General features: G+C 35.3%; 2 protein-coding genes and 1 non-coding gene across 17 annotated transcripts in view; 2 read left to right on the top strand and 1 right to left on the bottom strand.

Moving 5' to 3' along the window:
• Nucleotides 1-11158, top strand: part of RMDN1 (regulator of microtubule dynamics 1) — a 57310-nt gene extending 46152 nt beyond the window's left edge. For 5 of the 7 annotated variants that reach the window (XM_058698477.1, XM_058698480.1, XM_058698479.1 and 2 more), the window contains 6 exons: nt 1332-1421; nt 5107-5162; nt 6668-6755; nt 7986-8016; nt 9637-9770; nt 10214-11158. In XM_058698477.1, the coding sequence (XP_058554460.1) occupies nt 1332-1421; nt 5107-5162; nt 6668-6755; nt 7986-8016; nt 9637-9770; nt 10214-10264 (450 nt within the window). In that variant the 3' untranslated portion in view covers nt 10265-11158. The remainder of the gene's footprint in view (nt 1-1331; nt 1422-5106; nt 5163-6667; nt 6756-7985; nt 8017-9636; nt 9771-10213) is intronic. The other 2 variants (XR_009253277.1, XM_058698478.1) reach the window with 2 other exon arrangements.
• Nucleotides 11159-15401: 4243 nt separating this feature from the next.
• WWP1 (WW domain containing E3 ubiquitin protein ligase 1) overlaps nt 15402-26151 on the bottom strand; it is a 134241-nt gene continuing 123491 nt past the window's right edge. For all 9 annotated transcript variants that reach the window (XM_058698468.1, XM_058698472.1, XM_058698470.1 and 6 more), the window contains 4 exons: nt 25970-26074; nt 22998-23094; nt 22492-22564; nt 15402-16976 (listed from right to left, as the gene is read on the bottom strand). In XM_058698468.1, coding sequence (XP_058554451.1) covers nt 16877-16976; nt 22492-22564; nt 22998-23094; nt 25970-26074 — 375 coding nt within the window. In that variant the 3' untranslated portion in view covers nt 15402-16876. The remainder of the gene's footprint in view (nt 16977-22491; nt 22565-22997; nt 23095-25969; nt 26075-26151) is intronic.
• LOC131495216 (U6 spliceosomal RNA) lies at nt 18106-18209 on the top strand. The gene has a single exon (XR_009253842.1). It is a non-coding gene; the product is annotated as a U6 spliceosomal RNA (small nuclear RNA).

Raw genomic sequence — 26151 nt, 5'->3', positions numbered from 1 at the left:
AATTATATTGTGTTTTAAGTTATACTTTTTAAGTTTCAATAAACTTACCAAGATTTTGGCAGAGAATAGATTTATTTATTTATTTTTTTTTTTTTTTTTTTTTTTTTTATTTTTGGGACAGAGAGAGACAGAGCATGAACGGGGGAGGGGCAGAGAGAGAGGGAGACACAGAATCGGAAACAGGCTCCAGGCTCTGAGCCATCAGCCCAGAGCCTGACGCGGGGCTCGAACTCACGGACCGCGAGATCGTGACCTGGCTGAAGTCGGACGCTTAACCGACTGCGCCACCCAGGCGCCCCAGCAGAGAATAGATTTAAACAGAAGTTTGTTTTAATTAAAATCTTTGTGGTTATAATTCTTTTTTTTAAAAAAATTTTTTTTTCAACGTTTTTTATTTATTTTGGGACAGAGAGAGACAGAGCATGAACGGGGGAGGGGCAGAGAGAGAGGGAGAATCGGAAACAGGCTCCAGGCTCCGAGCCATCAGCCCAGAGCCTGACGCGGGGCTCGAACTCACGGACCGCGAGATCGTGACCTGGCTGAAGTCGGACGCTTAACCGACTGCGCCACCCAGGCGCCCCTGTGGTTATAATTCTTAAAACCCCACAGAAATAAGCTCAAATAAAAATGGAGGGGCGGTTTATTAGAAACTACTGTTTCTAATAAAACCTAAAGGCAGGGTGTTTTTGGTTCAGGAAAACCTGGCTTGATTGCTCTGAGGTTTATATTATCTCTTTGCTGTTACCTGCACATCTTTTTCTCTGTAGACTCTTTTTTTCATTCTACATCTTGTGACTTTCTACAGCACTTGAATTTATGAAGCTTGGATATTTTGTATTTAGTCCTTAGGGACAAAACTCAGATTGTCTCAGTTTGGGTCTGTTGTCCCATCTGTGGCTATGGGGACAACATCACAATTGACAGATGTGGCTCTTATTACTAGAACCGTGCAGATGTGGGAGAAGAAGCAGCTTGTAGAAAAGAGAATGAGAAAATAAAATGATAGTTATTCAATTGCAAATTTTTAAAATTTATACTCTGGTTATAAACATGAATCATTGTCTCCTCATTGTGTTGATAACTTCCTTAGAGATTCTGTATTCTTTACCTTGTATTATAAGTTCTCTATAGACACGTCCTGTCCTTGAGTTCCTTAAGGGCCATGTCTACTTTCCTTTGTATATAACAGTATATTTTATTCAGTTTTTATGCTAAGTTTTTGTTGAATGAGAATGACTATTGAGGAATAAATATTCAGTTTTACCTTGTATTGAGTGGAGTATTAGTGGGGTATTATTATTCTTATATGGTTTTTTTCCTTCTATTTTTAGTGGTATGCAATCTGTATTAGTGATGTTGGAGATTATGAAGGCATCAAGGCTAAAATTGCAAATGCTTACATTATCAAGGAGCATTTTGAGGTACTGATGAATTTTAAAAGTCATTACTTTTTTTAATAGATTTCTGTTTCACTTATTTATTGCTGTATAGCAAACCATCTAAAATTTAGAGACCTAAAGCAGTGACAGCTTATTTCTCAAAATTTTGTGGGTTTACTCTGTAGTGGTGCTTTGATCTGTTTGGTGTAACTGAGATCATTTAGATAGCTGTGTTCACCTCTCTCTTCAGCTGGGACGGGAATGCGCACGATATCCTGTTAGTGACTGTTTCTCTCCACTTTTCTTTATATTATTTAGTAGTCTAGCCCAAGTTTCTTTATAGCATGGTAGCTGGCTTCCAAGAATGAGCATTCCAGGTAAAATTCCAGTGTGGAAACTTTTATCAGGCTTCTGTTTTGTATCACACTTAGTAAAGTCCTGTGGACCTAAACAAGTCATGTGGCCAAGACAAGAGTTTGTGAGAGGGTGCTATATAAGGTCCTGAATACCCAGAGGTGTGGTCTAGTCTAACAATCTAACACAATTGACAAACCCAATAGTAATAGTACTGTTAACAGTATTATCTCTGTGTGGGTATTTTGTGTTTTAATATTTCCAGTTACTTATTTTATAGTAAGCTCTTTGTTAGGTGTCAGATATTTTCTAGGAGTTTGTATTTTTTATGATGCGCATAAACACTACTTCATTGTCCTAAGCAAAACTAAACAAAAAACTCCCAAAAAACTGACACTAAAAACCCAGCATATTTATTTCTCTTGTGATATTTTAGACCATTGTAAAAATGCAAAGGAAGAAAATATGATGGAAACATACATGGGGAGAATGTTAGATAAGCTCTTTACTAGCCTTTCTGAATTTTATAGTTATAGTCTCAATTCATAGTTTATATAATGGGTAGTAGAAAAGCTAGGAGTCAGGAGTCCTAGCTTTTTATTCAGACATCGATATATATATATATATCTTATATTTATATATTATATATATTATATATTATATATATATCTTATATATATATATCGATATATATATATCTATCGATGTCTGAATAAAATATATATATTTTATTTATCGATGTCTGAATATATATACACACACACACACACACACACACACACGTGTGTGTGTGTATGCATATATATACATATATATTTCCATTTAATAATATGCAACATTTTTCACATTTTAAGAACTTTAAAATCAGATTATATTATATAATCAATGGTATCCTATAATTGGCAGTGCTTTTTTTCTTTTTAGTGGTACATATAATAATGATATATTGTAACTTTCACAGTATCTTAGATTCGGTGAAATGCCATAGTTTGCTCAGTGGCATTAAAAAAAAATTGCCTAAATTCTGTGCTATATGATGTAGAAATATGTAACAAATAACTTCAATATGAAAAATGAAAAATTGCAGAAAATTGTATTAATGGAAACAGAAAAGGCTATATTTTTTAAAAATGATGCATTGCAAGTTTCATGTGTGTGTAAGTATATTTAAAAAATAATGTTGGGGCGCCTGGGTGGCTCAGTCGGTTAAGTGGCCGACTTCGGCTCAGGTCACGATCTCGTGGTCCGTGAGTTCGAGCCCCACGTCGGGCTCTGTGCTGACAGCTCAGAGCCTGGAGCCTGTTTCAGATTCTGTGTCTCCCTCTCTCTCTGCCCCTCCCCTGTTCATGCTCTGTCTCTCTCTGTCTCAAAAATAAATAAACGTTAAAAAAAAAATTTAAAAAAAAATAAAAAATAATAATGTTTAGTATTTACATACTAAAAAGATCATTTATACTATTATTTCTAATTCCATTATTATATCCAAAGCCATAAGGAATTACTGTCTTTGGATTGTTGTTGTTTTAAAGATTTTATTTTAAGCAATCTCTACACCCAACATGAGGCTTGAACTCACAGCCCCCAAGATCAAGAGTTGCATGCTCCACTGACTGAGCCAATCAGGCACTCCTATCTTTGGATGGTTTTTTAAAAACACTTCAACTAATGGCAGGAAGAATTACAAAAGAAAGGGTTTACTTGAGAGTAGTCCCTCTCAACCCCTCCTATAAGAAAATTAAATTCCCCTAGGCATCCATTGTATGTTACGAGTTAACTTTTCTCCCTTGCATCTAGAATGGTACTAGCTCTATACCATTCTTGGTAGATTGGAGAAAGTTAGTTATTCATATAATTTTTTGTAGGGCTTAATTTTCCAGTGGAACTCCAGTTAGGAAAGGATGGTTAGTGTATAAGTTGTGTATACTTTTCTTTTTTAATTTATTTATTTTGAGAGAGAGTGAGAGAGGGCATGAGCAGGGGAGGGACAGAGTGACACACAGAATCTGAAGCAGGCTCCAGGCTCTAAGCTGTCAGCACAGAGCCTAACTCAGGGCTTGAACCCATGAACTGTGAGATCATGACCTGAGCCAAAGTCGGACACTTAACTGACTGAGCCATCCAGGTGCCCCTAAGTTGTGTATACTTTAAAACATATTTTGCTATAAATCATATTACTATATTTAGTGGAAAAGTAAAATAAGGTCAGTGCTGATTCTTACCCATATTATTGAAGCAAGATTTCTAAGTCCTACTCAGCCTTATTCTAGGTATTACTTCTGCTTCCATTAATCAATGTCAGTAGTAAATTGATACTTTTGACAAGTAAAATTAATAATGATGTTGGTGATAGAAGATATTACTGTGTTAAGTACCTTCTATTACTTGCTCATTTAATTTTTCACCACAACCCTATAAAGTAGGTATATTATTCTCTCAATTCTATAAAACAGCAAACTCAGGCCTGGCAAGAAGAGAGAACTTGCCAAAGTCAAAAAGGTAGAAGTCACTGAGCTGTGATTTAAATTCTGTCAGTCTTGGCTTCAGAGCTCACATTGATAACCAGTTACAAATATTTTAAAATGCGTATCTCATAATTACTAACTGAAAGTGAAAATGTGGGTTTACTGAAAAGCATAAAATAGAAGGTCTCAATTTTTTAACAAGGGTCTTTTATTTTTAATAGGATTAACATTAATCTGAGATATTCTTAGTGGCGTTCAACAAAGTAATTGAAAAAAGGAATAGTTGGGTTAATCTGTAGTTTATGCTTTACATTAATTCACATAGGACTTTCACATAGTAAATAGAAATTAGGGAGACTTTATCAATGTATTTTACATTGCATATAATTATTTTACTAATAAATTCTGTGACTAAATAGCATTTTTCCTTTGTTAAGGATAAATGGGGAGGTTGAATAAATTCTAAATACAAAAAGAGACTTTGTAAAATTATTATGTAACTTTTTTCTTATTTTAGGAAATAATGCTATTTAATGCAATATTCATATAGAACTTGCCAAAAATAACTTCCTTTTCTTATCTAGAAGAAACATTGAGAACTATAGTTTTCAAAATGAGATTGTTTACAGATTTCATGTTTTTTCTCATATTGATAAATCCTATCAGGATTTATTGCCAAACTTTATAAAACAGAACCTTTAATACAAGTCATTAACAGTGTATTGAAATGAATTTATTAACCAAATTAAAGAATCAAGAGGGAGAAAGCTGATATTCATTATCCTAGAAGGATTGAAATGCAGGGTTGCCAAAAAACTTTTTTACATCATGGCTTTATGCTTGCTGAAACACAAGCATTATGTATTTGTGTTTAGAGCACAGATATGATTGACCTTCTCCTTTCTTGTTAGAAAGCAATTGAACTGAACCCAAAAGATGCTACCTCCATTCACCTTATGGGTATTTGGTAAGAAAATTTCTTAAGTAAATATTTCAGTGGCATTTAGTATGATCTTATTTTGTAGTATATGAAACCAAGATGTAAAATATTTAAAAGTATTTGACATTCATGAGTATTTAGTTCATTATATTAACTAGCAGTTGTGATGTATTGTTAGAAAATACTAAATTTGATTGTAATTGTGTTAACCATTGTTATTCAGATCACTTAGAAGTAAATATTAAGATGAAAAAGGCGTTAAAACTTCTTGCTAGACTTTGAAATTCCTTTTGTTGGGAAAGATTATTTTTATCCAATGAAATTGGATTCATCTAATTATGTAGCAATACAGTTTGATGCTCTAAGAGAGTCTTTGCATCTTCAAAGTGTATAAAATACAGTCTGATTCATCTTAACAACAATATAATTTTGACTTTTAGTATCTTTCCATTTATCCAATGTATAACATTATTTTGCTGGTATGAGCATACACCAATCTGTTTAAATGCTTGCTGATTTAAGAGTCTTTCTTGAGACAGGTTTGCCATGTTTTCTTTGGGTGTAGTCTGCAGATCTGAATATTTTATTGTCTTCTTTTTGGTGTAAAAAACCTTGTATCAGACTCTTAAAAAAGAGTTAAATATCCTTCAGGGCCATATTAAACTAACAAAACGCTTTCTGAGGACTAATGATAATGGAGAGACAGTCACTAAGCCAGATGCTAGGGAGTAAACATGAATGAGATACAAGTCTACCTCAAGGAATTCAGACCATAGTCAGAGATCTAGCACTTTTTTCCCTACTTCTATCAGAAAGTTGTCAAGATCTTTGGATGTTAATCATTTGCTTCACTCTTTCAAATAGGTAGGCTTAAGTTGTGTTTTGTCATTGTTATTTATGCATATCATGTTGGTTTTGTCATTTTATTTTAATTAAAAAATTTTTTAATGTTTATTTTTGAGGGAGACAGATCATGAGCAGGAGAGGGGCAGAGAGAAAGGGAGACAGAGAATCTGAAGCTGAATCCTGGCTCTACGCCATCAGCACAGAGTCCAATGTGGGGCTCAAACCCACAGACCGCAAGATCATGACCTAAGCCACTGAGCCACTCAGTCACCCCATGGTTTTGTCAGTTTTTTAAAAACTTCTCTGAGTTAGTCTTTCTAATGCAAAAAATAGGGGTAATGACCCAAACTCATTTAGTCCTTGTAAGGAGCGGATGAGAGATAATCACCTAGCACCTGAAACAAAGTGAGCACTTAGTGATGAATGATATATGCTGTTATCATTACTAGTACTATTGCTTACTATTTTTATTAATCACAAAATATACCTTAATTGATGGATCAATATAAACCAGTCTCTGGGTAATTTAATAGGCATATTAACCTACTGGATATTATTATGTAAAGTACAAATTATTTAAACCTACAACAGGAGAAGATACATTTTATATGTTAAGATGCTTAGTTTTCTTAAGAGAAAAAAAAGGTGAATTTCAGATATATAGATGTTATTTTATTTCTCTGTAGGTGTTATACATTTGCTGAAATGCCTTGGTATCAAAGAAGAATTGCTAAAATGCTGTTTGCAACTCCTCCTAGTTCCACCTATGAGGAGGTAGTGTGCTGTCCTTTATTAAGTTAGTACTGGTTTCCTAACTGCAGTGCCATTCTACAGTGTCCAGATCTGGAGCTCTGATCAGTGAGGCATTTGAGCACGTTTCTAACCATCCAATGCAACTATCTTATCACAAAGGCTTAAAACTTATAATCTATGACTGGTGAGTGGTTTTTTTTCTTTAGGTGAGTGGCTGATGACTCTGGTATGTTGTTAGCTATAATAGCTCATGGCTAAAATTTATCATTTTCTATTTGAAACCTATATACCATATAAAAGTCATAAAATAGAACAAGAAATTCAACAGCTGCTGTTCAGCATGTTTTAGGTACGTGTTCTACACACTACCATTTACCTGGAAAAGAAAGTGTGTATTTGTATAGATAAAGAGTAATTGTAACTTTTTTTAAAAAGTGGGGTTGAAAGGATCATACTCTTATATTTTCAAGGCCTTTTGCTTCCTTGTTAAAAATAAAATTTGAAAGGGATTTCTGGGCAAATATTTTGAGTTAACATCACTAAAATTTTCAGAGTAAGGAGATAAGGCCATTGAAAAAGCTTCCATAATACCTATACCATAACAAGGAGCTATGTTTTTCTTCTGGGAAATAATATTGTAGAATTTGATGTAAAAATATTTAGTTGAAAAATTAGAGCACAGTGGGGAAATACTGCTATTAAAAAGAATATATTCTAAGAAAATACTGTCAGCTCTACTATAACAAGTTAGTTATGTTTCTAAGAAATCAGTTAATACATTATAAAAACAGTCGAAGTGGAACAAAAAGAACTAAGAGTTTCAGATTCACAATAGCATTTTATGTTGGAATTTCAGTAATAAAGGAGTTTTAAAAATTTATTGGTACAACCTATATACCACTGAGTAAATTTAGCTTTTGATTTTATCAAGTTTTTACTGGTAGTGACTATTATGATTTAAGAAGAGAAAGATCAGAATAGCTCTGTTGCATATGATGATGTTCTTTCCTCTCTGCACTTGATGCTTGGTTGGTACAAGTTCTGAATAGCAATCAAACTATTACTTGAAGTGGTCCATATACCGTAATCTGTGCTCCGATGATTTAATATGTTCAATTTTGCTATGTTAACTCTGTCAATGAATTGGACTTTAAGATATCTTAATTTACTTCCTGACTTTTGAACAAAAGTTTTTTAAATATTGATTCTGTTATAACCCTTTTAATTATGTTTGGGTTGTGTTTTTAACAGGCCTTAGGCTACTTTCACAGGGCAGAGCAAGGTAACATTTTTAATTTCACATACTAATACAGTTAAAATTGTATGATTGCTTTATATAGAATAGAAATTTTTATTTAATATCCTCATTTTTTAAATGTTTATTTTTGAGAGAGAGAAAGAGAGTACGAGCCAGGGAGGGGCAGAGAGAGGGAGACACAGAATCTGAAGCAGGCTCCAGGCTCTGAGCTGTCAGCACAGAGCCCGCTGTAGGGCACAAACTCATGAACCATGAGATTGTGACCTGAGCTGAAGTTGGACACTTAATTGAATGAGCCACCCCTATAATAGAAATTTTTAAAATAAAATGTTACTTATTCTGATCTACTTCTTTTTGCAGTAGACATTATCAAATATTTTTTAGTCTTTATTCAGTAAAGATCACCTGAGTAAGAAGTAGGTTGCTGCTGAATTTAGAGCTACAGTTCTGGAATGGTCCTTTATTGATGTAATTCAACCTTCCTTTTGAGAGGAGGCTTTGACATGTTAACTCTCTTACTCAAGATTATACAGCTGATTAGGAACATTTATTATGTATTTAAATGTTTAAAATTTTTTTATTGAGACATAACTGACATACTACATTATGTTAGTTTCAGGTGTACAGCATAAGGATTCAATACTTGTATATGTTGTAAATGATTACAATAAGTCTAGTTAATGACTATCACATTTTTAAAAAATTTTTTCTAAGATTTACTCTTTTAGCAACTTTCAAAGAGAACTTAAATAAGACGTCTTGTTTTTAAACCAGGCCAGTTTTTGTTTTGTTGCAGATATTGTCTTCTTTTGTGAAGAGTTTCATGTCACTCTTGCTTTGAAGAAATGGCCAGCCCTACAAAACTGACACCAGCCCATCCTAAGTTCTTCCTTTTTAATATTAATAGCACAAACTAGAAAAGTAAAGGACATAAGCATATGTTACCAAATACACCCAAGAAACCACTGTAATTTTATTTCTATAAAATTAATCAGAAGAATATTAAAGACTGTATTAGAGAACCTACTCATATGGACTTGTTCAGATGCTTTTCTGATAGCAAAGCATTTAAAAAAAAAAAACATTTCTTATAAAGAATTGAGTCTGCATGTTAAACTGTGTCAGTAATATATTCTGATATGTTCTGTTACTGTCTTTCACTGATAACCTGTTATGGTGGTAGTTCTATAGATCATGAATATGAATTTGGGAATAAAATTTCCTCAGAGGGATTTAGAAGCATAATTGCCAAATAAAACCTAGAGCCTTAAAGGAATAAGGTTTGGGGTGTTGAGAAAAAAGCATGGTCATGTCTTACAGAGCTAAAACAATCCTCAATAATTAAAGTCATCTCCAGGTTTTACTCTACAGGTCAGTTCTCCTGAGCAACCTTTCTTTAAGGACCATATCTGGTTTAGAAGCTCCTCCTAGGCTCCCATTACCTGTTACTTCTCCCATCATATAGTAGACACTGAATGAATCATACTTAACCAGCATTTTTCTGAGATAGGAATAGTTGAACAAAAGAGAATTTGAGTTAGCCTAATCTTTTACTGACCACATAAATTTATTATTGGAATTTATACTGAAAAAAAGCCTCTACAAGTATGTCATCTGAAATAAATTTTTCTTTCTTCTGTACAGTGGATCCAAACTTCTACAGCAAAAACTTGCTTCTTTTAGGAAAGACCTATTTGAAGTTACACAACAAAAAGCTTGCTGCCTTCTGGCTAATGAAAGCCAAGGACTATCCAGCACACACAGAGGAGGATAAACAGGTAACACATCTCTAATAAATTAAGGCAGATAGGTTTCTATTGAGGCACTATTAAACGTGAAGTAAGAACTTCTCTAAAAACTATCTAAATGCACATTGTTGAAAACAAGAGTATTCATTTCACATGTGAGTTCATTAACATTTCCATTAATTTCTGTATGCAAATGTTTAGTTACTATTAACAGATGTTATGAGTTACTTGCTGCCTTATTCCTGTTTGACATACATGACAGATCAAATAAGATTTCTAAAACAAAAGGCAACGGATGTGTATTAACGTGGGAGAGTCTTACCCAGTCACTGTTAAATTTTATTTTTACAATGTGCTATCCTGGTTTTTGGGAACTCTTAGAAACAAACCAGAGCCCACTTTATGAACTTAGATTTCACAAGTTGATATCTATGCTGTGCTGTTTATTTATAACGTGTATTTTTCCATTTTAGATACAGACAGAAGCTGCTCAGTTGCTTACAGGTTTCAGTGACCAGAAATGAGAATTTGTCGGAGAAGAAAGTACATGAAGTATCTAAGAAACACTGCCTTTTCACCACATTACAAAGATAATACATAAATAACATATAAACCATAAATGTGTTCTATGGCTGTTTTCTCAGTTTCTTTCATGTAACCATTTAACAAATTTAAATATACAAAATCCTGAGTTTCTTCACAGGTAACAAGGCAAAAGAAATAATTGCCATAAGAGTGGTAAGGACATCTCCCTGGCTCAGAGGCAGAGATATTGTGCACTTAGGACACCAACAATACAAAGTGGTATATAAGACTTCTAAGGGAGGATGGATCACATCAGAATGGGACATCAATAAAAGAAAGTTTTGTTTAAGAGGTGGCATTGGGGGAATGCATTGTCAAGTTGGACTGATGCAAAGTTGAGATCTTGCAGAGAAGGTGCAGTGAAAATTAGGAGGTTAGGATTTTGAGGGTTCTTGGTATAAAGTAGTTAAATGATGGATCTTGGAACCAACCTGCATAAGGAAAAAACTCAAGTCAGGAGAGGACGGAAAATGGGAGTGGTTTCTTCTTTTAATGTGACATAGACCCTCAAGTGGAGGACTGATTTTTGTCACTAGACAAAACCCAAATTCTATTTTCTAATGTGAAAGGAACGCAGAACTCAAGGGTGAAATAGAAATGAAGATGTTTTAAATAGGACAGTACTACTTGAGGCTGGGATGCCCCCACTGCAGAACTGTTTTATAAAAAGGATAATCTTGAATGTAACTTAGATAAACCAAAGTATGTGTAGAGGTGGGTTTTCCCCCAAAGGATCTGGGAATTGTATTGTTAAAGTAAACTCTATTGGTAGGGGCTGTTTCTGTGTTATCCTCGATAAAACCAGGATGTGTGTGTATGTTCGAACTTGAAAACTTCATCTCCAGTTGCTAATCTTTTGCTATATTTTACTTATATGTGTATATATTCACATATTTATATATACATATTTCTAAAGTTTTGGAATTGTAGATAACATATTTCATCCCTAGATATTTCAGCATGCGTTTTCTTAGAATAAGGACATCCTTTAAACAAAAACCCATTATCACAACAAAAAGTTAACAGTAATTCTTTTAACATCTAATATCCAGCTATTTTCAGATTTTCTCAAATGTCCCAGAATGTCTTACACTTTTAAAAATCCAGAACAGTTCTCCCATCTTTTTTTTTTTTCCTCACATCATTCATTGACTTTTTTTTTTTTTTAATTTTTTTTTTTTTCAACGTTTTTAATTTATTTTTGGGACAGAGAGAGACAGAGCATGAACGGGGGAGGGGCAGAGAGAGAGGGAGACACAGACTCGGAAACAGGCTCCAGGCTCCGAGCCATCAGCCCAGAGCCTGACGCGGGGCTCAAACTCACGGACCGCGAGATCGTGACCTGGCTGAAGTCGGACGCTCAACCGACTGCGCCACCCAGGCGCCCCATTCATTGACTTTTTGAAGAAGACGGTCCAGTTATCTTCAATTGTCCCTTATTCAAGATTTATCTTACCACACTTTGAGAACAACTTTTCCATCTTTTTTCCAGTGATTTTAATTATATGTTAGATCTTCTTTGCCTAATTTTTTAAACTTCACTGATTTTTTTTTTTATTTCTTTCATTTTCTTGTCTGAGTTTATTCCTCCCATGTTCCTTATTTCTTCCAGGTCTCGTTTTCTTCCTCTGATACATTCCTTCTGAGATGTTTGTCTTTTTCTTGGTTTTTTTGTTTTTTTTTTTTTTCTGATTCCAGTCAGCAGGCATTTCACGTTTTCATGTAGTTTGTCCAGTTCTTTTTGAATTTCTAATTTGAATTTTTTTGTTTCTACAGTTTATATCAGTATAGAGTGTTAAAGAATTGTTTTCAGCATTTTCATCTGAAAATTTCTCATTTTTAATTTTCTCATTAGAGGGACTTTCAATATTTTCTGAAGCTGTGATTTGTGTGTGTGTGTGTGTAGTTACCAGCCATACCAAGTAATCAAATGGGAAGTGAGGGGTTTTGATTCGTTCAAGGATAACTTCTGGTAAGTAGTTTTTGTGAAATTCAGTGAGAGAGCCTTTGGCGGGGGGAGGGGGGAGTCATCTGATATTTTTTAGCGCTATTAAATTTTTGCTTTGAAATCATAGATTCATAGGAAGTTGAGCGGGAAAAGGTACAGCAGTCCCAGAGGTAACATAGAACTATATAGTACAATATCAAAAACAGGAAATGGGTATAGCCCACAGACCTGATTCAGATTTTACTTCTAAATGCTCTCACATGTGTGTTCTATGTAATTACGTCACATGTAGATTTTTAGCTGACACTACAATCAAGCTATACAACTGTTCCACCAAGTCACCAAAAACTCTAGTGCTATCCTTTTATGGTCACACCCATCCACCTTCCCTCCCTACCACCATCCCTAATCCTGGTAACCACTAATCTCTCCTTTATAATTTTGTCTTCAAGAGTGTCATAAAATGGAATCATAGTGTATGTGACCTTTTGAGAATTGGTTTTTTTCATTTGACCTAATTCCTTTAAGATCTAAATCTAGTCAGTGGTTGATTCCTTTGCACTGTTGATTCTATTTCACTGTATTTAGTGTACCTGTTTAACCATTCACTGAAGAGTATTTAGGCTGTTTACAATCTTTGGCTCCTATGAACATTAGGTACAAGTTATATCCATACCCAGGAGTGTGTGGTTGCTGGGTCTAATTTATAGAGCTATTAACTTCCTTCTAATAATAAGGGATAAGCTCACTTTTCCAAGATGTGTTATGGCTCTTAAGATTCTGATTTATGTGCACTTTGTCTCTTTTTGACTTTCCGGGAGTTTGATTCACCAGGTTTTACAGTGGTTCTTGGCATTTCCTCACCCAGTGAGACCTACCACTTTTGGGAAAAAACCCTAGGACCCCCATTTATTCTTCTTCCTGTGCAGTCCCCACTTAACTGTTCTTGTGTATGTTCCAGACGTGATTGCTAGTTTGAGATGATTTCCCCACACGCATGTGGACAGATGTTTGCAGTATTCTTAACATATTACAGACATGGGCTGTTGGTGATAATTACCTCTTCTTGTGGGTATCCTAATTTCGTTCTTTTGAGGATTGAGAATAAATATGGATTTGAAAAGTGGCTACTCTATAAAAAATCTGAAACCTCTGTTAACTTGTTAGCAAAATTTTCCCGAGTGTTTAATCACAGACTGTGAACTAGCTATGGACTTTGTAAAAATGACTTCTTTCAGTTGCACTTTCTTACCTATAAGCATCACCACAACAAAGAAAAAGACACACCAACCTTAGGGAGTTGTGACGATGAAAGAGAACATGTAAAGGATTTACTTTTATCAGTAAATGTTAAAAAAAATTTTTTTTTGTTTATTCTTGAGACAGAGTGAACAGGGGAGGGGCAGAGAGAGAGGGAGACACAGAATCTGAAACAGGCTCGAGGCTCTGAGCTGTCAGCACAGAGCCCGACGCGGGGCTCAAACCCATGAACTGTGAGATCATGACCTGAGCCGAAGTCGGACACTTAACCGACTGAGCCACCCAGGCGCCCCAATCAGTATTTTTAAATGGTATTATCTGAGTTCTTGGTTGAGATTAGGAAGAGAAATTTTAGAATTTAGGAGATCCCACTTTTTGATGTGTGTTTTTGGTACTACATTATTTGGGAGGGTATTGTTTTGCTTTCATGTGACATTCACCGTAAAATTTATTTTGGACTATGTGCCAGGGCATTGTTGGGAAGAAAAAATAGGGGTGGATTACTTTGTCAAGGGCCATGACACCATTTGAATGAATGCCCTGTTCTGGTCCATTGCACTGCCCTCTGAGAGCAGTGAACAGTGTGTTTTATCCTGTGACTGAGGAGAATACACTTGGTACAGAGGAACCTTCGTGAGCTGCTCTGATATGGTCCGGGCTTTTCCCTTGAGATGTCCAAATCCCCAGTTAATATCTTAAGTTTGGCTTTTAAGATCAATGGATTAAGAAAACTGGGAGTGTTATAAGACCTTTGTTCTCTCATCTACATATTTCAACGAGAAGATTTTTTTTACTTCTGCAGGTTCACCAGGGGATCTTCTTAGGTTAAACCAAACCCTCAGACTCAAAGTCTGCAAAAGGCTTCATGTGGCACCAGTTTACTCAGAAAGCTGTAAGGATAGGAACCACAGCTAGCCAGAAAGTCAATGTCAGGACTCCTTACATTTCAGAAAATGACCTTACAGCAGCATCAAGTATCTGGAGATTTCCCAGTCCAGATGCAACTTACCAGTCAGGGGTCATTTTTAACAAAAGCAAAATTGCCTAGTGGTATTTTGACACATACCACCCTATCTAGTTTTGAAGAGAAGAGGTGGGTGGTTAACTGAAGGCTGCAAGGTGCAAAAGGTTTATTAATAACTCTCTGAGCTTAAACTGCCTAGGAAGCACTAAAACCAAAATACCCTTGTAGCTGCTCTCCTTGGAAGATAGCTAATCTGATGAAACTATTGTTCCTGTGATCCGTTCACTGGGCTCAGTTTGGTGGTGCCGTTAAGTGTTGCTGAAATGAAATAACTATGAATCTGTCTCTGAGCCTCATTGTTTTTGCCTGTTTTTTCATTTCAGGCATAGTGAGCCTGTCTAGTGTGGACCAGGATGGGAAGACAGGGGAAAAGGTGAGAGATGGCTACATCTTTGGTTTCTCTCACTGCCACTGAGTATATAAATCAAGACGTAATAAATCCTGCCTGTAGGCCTGGATTTCTGCAATTGGGTATGAAAGGTAGAAGGCCCTAATAAGTTCTCCCAAATAGCTTTTTTCAGAAAGCTGGTTTGGTCTGTGGGTTCTGTGTAGCGTCATCTAATTTCTTACCTGAAGAAAGGACAGAGGTTCAGCACCCTGAAAGCCTGTCTTCAGTCAAATCTGCTAATTGTATTCTCACATACCTCCACTGAATAATGTTCGAGAACCTCTGTCATGGCAAAATTCATTCAGCAGTGGTGCTTTCTATGGTGTAATTTAGCCCTTTTGAAGATTGGTCACCCTCTGTCACATAATGCCATATACATTAGCATTTGTTTTTAATTCTTTATGCTTCAAAATAGCCAGTGTCAGACTAGGATTTGGGAAAGGAGTCTATTCAACATAGTGGATCACTGCCTTTATTTCATCTTTACTATGAACTCTGAAGTGCAGAACACAATCTAATATGTAGAAAAATAAAATTTTGGCAAAACAAAAACTGTTTAGGGAAATTAAATTGTATAGTATTTTCCGTATGTACTTAGCAGTTAAATATGTTACACATAACATTGTAAGATGTCCATTCCGTCGTTATAAAAAAACTTAATGAAATTTACACTGCATATTGAAATGATACAAATGGAAATTAAAATTTTTGTATTAGTAAGGAAGCCCAGTTTGCTAAAATAGCATTAATATCATTCACATCAGATTTTAATTTGTTATACATCTTTGTAGTTCAACAAATGCCCTTGATAATGAAAAATTAAAAAGTTATTAGGACAAAAATAATGATCTGTGTAAAAAGGGGGGTGGGGAACCAAAAGATTTTTTAATATGCTTATATAATTCAGATAAAATTTTCATGAATTTAAGAGGAATGAAGATATTCGAACACTAATAGAAAATAGACTCATTTGAGTGTTCAAATGCTTACACAACTCTTCAGTCCATCCAGTTTTATAAAACCAAAACTTTGAACACAAAAGCAAAATTGTTCACATTACCTTATTATATGTTCCTAAGTATCAAACGGCATCAATTTATTATGAGTTAAATTTAAAGGACATCACAGATTTAAAAACAAAAGTACATAAGTACCTGATTCTTTTTAACTCCACAAATACCTAGCATCCCAAAGTAACATGTAAACAAACCTCTTTGCTGCTTAATGAATTCTTTCCAATCTCTAGAATAAACTAAATGGCTTTGGATCTAGTATGTGCCTTACATTTAAGTTAGGGTTTCATTCATTACTTTGTATTAGTGATATAGCAAAGAGGGAAAATTTTCAACTATTGTACTTATTTAAAACAAATTGACAGGTTCAAATGCCTGTCTTCAGAAAAGCCAGCAGCATTTTTTTTTTTAACATACTCAAAGTAAGATTTGGCCTAAGCCCTTAATACCTTCCTGAACAGCCATGCAACTAAACACCCTCAGGAGGTGTTAAGTAAGGGAGAAGATCATGAAGCAATTTGTAGTTTTTTCTCTGGATAAGAGAAACAAGGTAAAGCAAATCCAGATTATTTTTGAATGAACGGCTGTCATGTTTAATATACCCAGAGCTCTATAAAACTAGAGCCATTATCATATATGCTTATATAGATATATACTTATTTTTTAATAAAGTCTTTTGCTTGCTTCAAAATTTAAGGATGATCTTTTTCCTAGTCAGTCACTTCAAGGGAACAATAAATAAAGTAGAAAAGGGTGAACTGTTTTTGCATATTTCTGTGGAAGAACGGAAAACATTTATACTTTGAGAGGTTCAGAAAATTCACTGTACAGAATGAACAGCTTATATACACTATCTGTGCAATTTTTCTTGGCTGGGGTATTTAAATGCAAGAGCTCCTCCAAGACAAGAAGCCACATTCATTCTTGTCCAAATCCCTCTGTCTCTTCTATTGCAAAAAGAAGTTTTTCCTTTAGTTGTTCATAACTCTTATATGGTGGTAGATCCAAGCGATTAAAACTGAACAAAAACAAAAACAGATGTGTTTTTAATAAAACAAACTCTGAAAAGATTTCTAATACAATACTGTTTAAAGCACATTTGACAAACTAAATGGATAGAGAAGATCTAAAAATTTTGCCAGAGGTATTCTAACAATTTACTATTATATTAACACATACAGATTTTTTACTCATAAAAATATTTTAACATTTCCCAGAAAAAACTGACATTACAAGTTGTCATAAGTCCCTCTAACTTCTCTTCGGTTTTTAAGTCCATTTATTTCATTCACTTACCAGTTATTAAGAATCTATTATATATCAGATATTTGTCCAGGAGCTGGTGATAGAATGTTAAAAAACTAAGTTCCTATCCTTGTGGAACTTATATTTGGGGGCGGGGGAGGGAAGCCAGTAAACAAATACATACTTTAGTGCTTCCATTCCTGCCATACTTAAAAGAATTCGCTGCTCTGTTTAGCTGGATTAAGATTTGGGTGGATGGAGGGTCTAGGGTTTTAGTTTCCCCTCTATCTAGTGAAACAGCTCTAATGTAGGTAAAACCATTCTGTATTTTCATTTTCTCACATGGAAGATTTCTACAGATTATCTAGGTTCCCTCCTACTACTCTCCCTCTGCCCTTGTCTCCACTCCTGCTTAAGAGTCAGGAAACTTAATAATCAAGAGCCTTTTGAGTTTCTGAAACAAGGCAGCCAATTAAAATGGCCTGAGAACACCATTTTATTCTCTTTGTATGAAAAATTAAATCTATTAGCGGTAGCAATTAAGCAGACCATGTACCTTCTCTCCCCCATGCCCCCGTCACACTGATAGCTGAAGTCAAGAAAAAATTTTTCAATACAGTCCTATATTAAGACAACCAGTCACTTTCTAATTCTTACATCTTTGAAATATAGCCTTTGCCAAATTCTTTCTCTTTACTGAATCTCTGTATCTCTTCCATCCAGATCGTTTGTGCTGGCAACTGCACTCTTGTGTGTCTCTACTTCCCCAACATCTCTTATATGGACCATCAAAATTTCCTGTCTACTGATCTTGCATCCATTTTTTTCCTGACTTCTCCACAACCCATCTAGCCTTATTACATCACTGCCAGAGGTCCTTTCATAAAAAAGACTTGCCAGTTTAAAAAACCTTTGTTGTGCTATTCTAAAATTGGAACTATACAGAGGTTAGCATGGCCCCTGCACAAGAATGACAACACAAATTCATGGAGCCTTCCATTACAGAAACAAAAAAAACCACTTAGTTTTCTAATTACTATGGATTGAAGGTATGGGGGAAGGAAGCTGTTTGATATAGCCCCCCATCAATTAATTTAATGTTTTCCCAAAATATCACATGCTTTTCTGTTTCACGACCATGCTCTTATGGCTCTCTCACGATCGGGAATACCTTTTTCCCGATATAAAAATATTAATTCACTAAGAAGCAGTCCAAATGCTAAAACTTCCTCCAAGAATTCTCCCTGAGCATCTTATACAGACTTAATAATTCTCCTCTCCATAAGCTCTTTTTATTTTGCTTTTAGCATTTTCTTTGCTCTGTATTATGACTGACTAGTTTCTTCCATTATGTTCTAACACCCATGAGGGGCAGTCATCCCTACTCTTTTAACTAACACTTATCCATTTCATTTAGTAAATGCTGAGTTACCTACATAAGAAAGTACATTACTTGAAAACATCCGAAATAGGGTTCTATTTTAAGATACCAGCCAAAGGACAGAGACACACCAAAATCTCTTCATCTTAGAGGGTACTTACTATATAGATATCAGAATACTGTTTTAGTTTAGCTTTTGTTTTAGTTCCAGCTGAGTCAAATTTGATACTTCTACTTAACCTATAAAAATGGAAGACCCTACCCATACTTTTGCAATGGACTGTTGGTTTTCTATACCAGTGTATACAGCCTCTGCTCTGAAAGTGGCCACCTCAATAAGCAAAGTATTGGAGAGGACAGCAGAACTCATTCCGAGAATTATCAAGACTTCCGCCATAGATCATAGCAGTGTTTACCTTTGTCACTACTAAACTCTGGTGTCTCGGGATCTATGTTCATACAAATTCTCATCCTAATACCGTTAACTGTATTCCACTGATCTGAATTAAATCCTCACCTTTTCCCTTTCTTCCACCTCAGATCTCCATTCCTCTGAACTTCTGTTTTATGATTTGCAGTTTTCTAAGGTCTTAATAACTTGCCTTAACTAAAAACCCAGCTAGTCTGAAACATAACCATTTCCCTGCAGCCAAGCAGTAAAACTTCCCTCCTGTGAGGCACATACAATCTAGCTATGCAACCTTTTTCTGACTTTTGGCTACCCTCTGTTGACCTCTTGGTCATATTCCTTTCATTCACTGAAAGTTCTGGCACCTGGGTTCGTGGTTGTCCTCTCATTCACTTGATGATACGCAACACCCATGCATGACCTCCCAAGTTCTCATCTTCAGTGACCTGTTCCTCTCATTTACTGACTTTAGGATAACATACCTTGAACCTTGTCATCACCAGCAGGAAATTTCTAATTAAAAAAATCCACTTTTTTTTTTTTTTGAGTGCACAAGCACAAGGGGTGGGGGCAGAGGGAGAGAATCTCAAGCTGACTCCATGCCCAGCACAGCCTGACAGGGCTTGATCCCATGATTGAGATCATGACCTGTGCCAAAATCGAGTCAGATGTTCAACCAACCGAGCCACCCAGGCACCCTCAAAAACTCAATTCTGTCTTTCCAGCTTCCTTCAATTAAAATGCTAACCCTTTAATCCATTACTTTGTCACCATCCTAGCTGTCCACAGACTCTTCCTGTCCTTATTTTGTACTTAAGCTACAGACCATCCTTATATCCACTACCTTGCAAATACTTTCAAATCCCTGTCTCTTCCTCCTTTTGAACTTAACTAATCAAAACTCAAACTGAATGAATTCAGCCTTCTAGTTTTCACTCCTTGGACCTAACAGCTGAAAATTCCTGGAGGGGACAATCCTACAACTAGACAGATTGGTGTCACTTTAGATCCAAGTAGGCAATCCAATATCGCACATCATTCTCAGCCATATTTCTCTAGTAGATACTTGTCTGCTCTGACAACTCTCATTCTCCTCAGAGTTTTTTTACTTTCTTCATTCTTAGTGACGTCACTTCATACTTTGAATAAACAGAAACCAACAGTGATAATTACAGCTTACATCCAACATTTCTTCCTCTCCTATTACAACAAAGGAAGTATTCCTGTTTTATCAAAGGCTAATTCCTTAACCTTTACTCAGCATCTCAATTCTTTTCATCTTTCTTTGGTTCTGAACTCTCTCCTCTACCTCAACAATCTCTCCTTTACTGGATTCAACAATTTAATCTAGGCTGGTGTCCTCAAATTTTTTCGGTTATGATCCTTTTCACACTTTAAAATATTGCAAATTCCCACGAGCTCTGTTTATGTGAATTATGTTTATTGATAAAAATGACTATTTTCAAAAAAAAAATGGTAAAAAAAAGTGACCCTGTTATATATTTTTGCAAATCTTGATGTCTAGCCTAATAGAAGACAACTGGTTTCTGATATTTATATGTGCATTTATTTTGTTGCATTATATTAAGTACAGTATATGAAAATTTGCCCCCACACAGATATGTGGTTAGAAAACAGAGATGTACTCTAGTTTTTTCAGGTCATTGTGGCTATTATTCTTGACTATTGTACTAAATAAATTTGACAATATTATACGTAATATGGGTTCTGAAATCATGCCAAAGAACTTTTTCTACTCTGTTATGTAAAACCCATTGGTTTATCTTGTACTCTGAATGACTCTTTTTAACCATGCATGATTTTATAACATCATGCATTGGTCATTTGGAAACAGTGATTCACCAAGTTATAAAGTATTTCTAAATGTTGACACATTAAATTACATGATAGAAAAAAATCTCATTTTTAATAATACCACCAATCTCATCAGAAAGTCTTGGGAAGGCTTTCAAGCTCATGATGGTATAAACAAGTTTTCCCAAATTCTAATTTTTGCCTGAAACCTCAACTTTTATCACTGCCAACAAATGCTGTCAGTTGTTTCCCTTGAAGTGATAAGCTTCCTTCATTACTTTTCAAGAAAATGTCTGCCAAATACACATCTGAATAAACAGTTTGTCAGTCACTCTCTCAAAAACGGTGTTCCATCAAAAAGAGCAAGCTGGTTCAGCTTTCAACTCAACTGCCAAAGAGCCTCCCCTCAAGACAACCACAATTCTCTGGTGTGAATAAGAAGGGCTTTATGCAGGCTTATTGTTTTGTCATACAGAATATTAAAGAGATACATACTCAAGCATCAAGATTTAGTATATGTGTGTGTGTGTATCTATATCTATATCTATATATATATACTGTATATATATAGATATACACACACACACATATGTATATTTTACTGCTTCATAAAGAACAATCTTGAAAGAGATTTTTTTTTTGTTTGTTTGTTTTTGTTTTTTGCTTTCTGCTTTAAACTGCAGGTATGTGATGTTGAACAATGGAGATGGCATTTTGGTGCCACGGCCCTGATTTGTGCTGAGGCACTAGTTTTATCTACCATTGCTTCTGCACCATAAATGCAAGTGTCAAAACAATAAAAAGGCAAATAACTGCTCAGTAGGAAAATAGTTCTCACCTCCTAAAAGAACCATGTACCTCCTAAGTTATCCTCCTCTTTTCCCTGGATGACTAAAACAGTTCTGTTAACTAATCTCCCTGCATTTGGTCTTGAATCCAGTTCCTCCTCTGTTGCCAGAGTGATTTTTCCTGAATCTCATTAGCTGCTATTTAAAACTCTTCAAAGGTTTCTCACTACCCTTAGATTGAAATCCAAGTGACTTGTAACAGCCTACAAGGTTCTACATAATTTAGCCCTGCCTAAATTTCCAAATTCTTTTTATCCCTGTCTCCCCTCATTCACTAAGTTCCAATGACACCAGTCATCATTCATTTCCTTGAAAAATTATTTCTTACTACAAGGTCTTTGGAAATGTTCCTGTACAAAGAATGTGCTTTTTCCGTTTCTTCCCGCAGCATGCTATTTATCCAACTCAAACATTATGCTGAGAATCTCCCTGACCACACAACCTAGAAGAGGTTCCCTCTGGTTCTTATCTACAGCACCCTCTTTATTTCCTTTGAAGGACTTTCCTAGAATTCAAATAGCTTACTTGTTTGTCATTTGTGCTCCCTCCCCCAGGGGAGTGCAAACTTCATAAAAGGCAGGAAGCACTTCAATCGTATATTATACATAGTGGTTACTCTAACTGGTGAATCACTAGATATATTTCTCAGTATATTAACCAAACAGAAATCATTTCAAAGGGTTTAGTTACAGAATGCCGTATTAATCAGTATGTTCTAAAAATTGAAATTCTGGCTACGTTAATGAATAAGCACTAATACTGGGTCTTATGTATTTAAAAAAAAAACAAAACATTCTCTGACTTTCACCTTTCAATTTAGGATTCTTGAACTTACCACGTGTGGCTTCTTGGTAACCAGGTGTCTTTGCCAACTTTTTCAATACAAAATTTTTGAGGCCCATTACTTCCTAAATCAAGAAAACAAGACAAAATTTATCTGGTCCTTTAAACTTTTTGGTTTTGACAACTAGTTAAATGACTGAACATGTCACATTATCATGAATGACACAGAATACAATGTAAATCGCTTCTGCCTAGAGAAGCTTCTTATTGCTGCAGAAATTCAGCAACAGGAATTAAATTAGTGGAAAGAGACGTAGCTCTAAAGAATTTTGCTCCTTCACAATCACCCTAAAGAGCAAAGCAATGGCCAACCAGACTAAGTAAGCAGACTTTCATTGGCTTACAAATGTACTTGATAGTAACCATTAAGTAGTCTTCTGGCAGATACCCTACAGAAAGCACAGAAGAATAATCCTTAGATTCAAGTCTACTGTATGTCTAAAGGCCATTATCATCACAAAGTTATCTACAGAGAAACTGCAGAAAAACTGCATTTACCCATAAGCTCGGCAAATCCTCCTAGAGGCAAACGGCAGGTTCCAGTGACAAACTGTAATAGTCGCATCCTTACTTCATTGTCTGTCTCTTTCACAAACTGTGTAACAAAATCAAATTTACTTTAATATAAAATACCAAATTATCTTCAGTAATTAAAATAGTAGACACTTAAATTGTTCTTAAATTTCTTCAAGAATTATTAAGGTTAGGCACATGTTAAATATACCAGCGATCTTACTTCAGTTAATCCTCACAATTACAACACTGGTTGTCCATCAGTATTATTACATCCATCATACAGACAGGAAACGGGAGGCTTATAAACGTCAAACCACTAAAAGGTAACCAGGACAGATGTTGTTTGTTTGGCTACAATATCACAGCTAGCACCTAGTTAGGGCTCCTGCCTACCTCTGTGCTATATGCTTTTTGTGTGTTTAGCCCTTACAACAGTTGCCATTCTCAATAGTTTGATCTGTTTTCTCCCACTAGACACGATTTACACAACTCTTTGGATTCTTCAAAGTTGAAAACTACAAGGATGCATTTTGTTAAAAATATTTAGTTCATTTACTATCTTTTCAAAGACAGACATAAATGTGTAATGTGGTGGAATACTGATTTGAATTGATGTGTCTTGTAATAGAAGGCAAGTCAACTTTTGGAGCAGTCTAAGAGTAGAAATATATCCTAAAAATAAAATTTATAAAAAGTAAACAAGAATATACATTACCTAAGGATGAGACAAAAAGTGCTAATAATGACCAAAAACACTTCTGCATAAAACTGTGTTGAGGTACACATTTCATCAAGACACAAGAAACAGCTCATTACCAGGTCTGGCATAAACCAACCCTTTCCCTAAAACAAACTCAATTCGCAAAACACAACTACTCATTTGGATTTATAGGACCTCAAGCTGAAGCTTCTCAGGTATACAGATACAAATGTCCAAAGGGAAAGTCAGGGAACTTCATGTTCTTACTAGTCCCTGACTAGTAAGGAAGCTAGTAAAGACCCTAAAAAGGAAGACTGCAGACACCTGCATACATTCTGTATGTGATGCAATTCAGATATTTTAGGCTTGAAAATGGGTTTATTCCCTTTTGATTTTTTATTCATTTATTTATTTCTTCTAAGCTCTGTGCCAGCGTGGGGCTTGAACTCCTGACCCTGAGGATCAAGAATCACATGCTCTATGACTGAGCGAGCCAGGTGGCCCTTGTTTAGTTTTTATAAATGGTAATAGATATACACAGCACCCAGTACAGAACTGAAAGGTAGTAAAAGGTACAGCATCAAGAACAGCTTTCACACCTTGCTGCCAGTTTTCTCTACCTTTTTTCAAAGACGCTATATTCATATACAGTTGACCACTGAACAATGCAGCAGTTAGAGGTGCGGATACCCCATGTAGTTGAAATTTTGGGAAAATCCACATTCAAATTTTGATTCCTCAAAACTTAATAGCTTATTGTTGACCAGAAGCCTTACTGATAACCAATTAACACATATTTTTGTATATATATCATATATTTTTGCAATAAAAGAAGCTAAACATTTACAGTACTGTGCTATAAAAAATTTGCACAGAAGCAGACTAGCACAACTCAAACCCTTTATTGTTCAAGGGTCAGCTGTACCAACATACACTTTGAATATACAGAATGTAAATTTTCCTTTTAACCAAATAGCACATTACACACAGGTTCCTTTCCCCTTCAAAACTACTGAAACATATTTTCCAATATTTTTATTAATTTGCATTAAAAGAAGTGAAAGAATGCTAGGGTGCCTGGGTGGCTCAGTCAGTTGGGCATCCGACTTCGGCTCAGGTCATGATCTCAGTCTGTGGGTTCAAGCCCCACATCGGGATCTGTGCTGACAGCTTACAGCCTGGAGCCTGCTACAGATTCTGTGTCTCCCTCTTTCCCTAACCCTCCCCTGCTTGCTCTCTCTCTCTCTCTCTCTCTCTCTCTCTCAAAAATAAGCAAATTAAAAAAAAAAAAGTAAAAGAATGATTACAAGGTACAGAATTACAGAGCAGATATATCATAATTTATTTACTTAGTCCCCTCCCAACAGACATTTAGGTGTTTCAGGTCTCTTGTTAGTATACCAATAATGGTGCAATAAATAGTATGTGCCATTTTGCATATGCTGAAGTACGTAATATAAATTTCTACAAGTGTCTACACTTCTTTAAAGTATTAATTAATAAATAAATGACACATATCCTTACAAAAAGATTCCACTTCTAGTAAATCTAAGTCCCAGGCTTAGTTTTCACTTGAAAGTGAAAGTTAAGCATAGGTATACGAGAAGTTCCGTGGCTAAACTGCTCAAATGAGTCTCAATTAGATTTATGTGAAGAAAATCCCTGGCCTAAAGATTTTAAATTCTCAAACACACAAAATGCAAAATCTAATAAAATAAACTGTGCTTCAATATTAGTATTGCAGCACTTGGATGAGACCACCCTACTGTAGTTTAAGCTAAAACACCAACAAAACAAAGAAAGGGACCCAAGGGAGGGAAAGAGAAAAGGAAGTCATTCTTGGACATTATCCTCCAGATCATTCTCATTCCCTAGCATATTATCACCTTCACAGGAATTATGTATCTGCACTGACTTTCTCATTAAAAAAACAAACAAACAAACAAACAAACAAACAAACCCATACTTCCTCATTTACTTCCAGAACTAAGTAGAATTTTTAGAATGCTATGATACTACTGGGGGAAAAATGCTACACCTACAAGTATTATTACCATTAAACTATTACTTAAAGAAGATCCTGTCATTCATTCTCCCATTTAGGAAGACAAAAAAAAACAACAGAAACTCTTCACTTCTGATTTGGAATTCAAATGGCAGGTTCAATTTTAAAAATGAACTTTTTTAAAACTATTGTTTCATGGTTAAAACATTTTCTTTGAACACTTTGTTTCAAAAAGATAAAAGCAAATACCTGCCAAAACCAAATGATCTGCTTGCTGTTTCTTGTATAATGACGATACACAGTATTTCTCTGCCAATCCGCCAAGTCAACCTCCTGCATGCCACACAACATAACCTGGGAAATGAACACAGTAGCAGGTCACAGTACAGATTTAGTGAAGCGAATAACTATAGGACTGAAATCTGCTAACA

This window comes from Neofelis nebulosa, chromosome 14 (genome assembly GCF_028018385.1).
Source record: "Neofelis nebulosa isolate mNeoNeb1 chromosome 14, mNeoNeb1.pri, whole genome shotgun sequence".
Lineage (NCBI taxonomy): Eukaryota > Metazoa > Chordata > Mammalia > Carnivora > Felidae > Neofelis > Neofelis nebulosa.
Note: the sequence above shows the minus strand (reverse complement) of the source record. Positions and strands in the feature narration are given on the sequence as shown.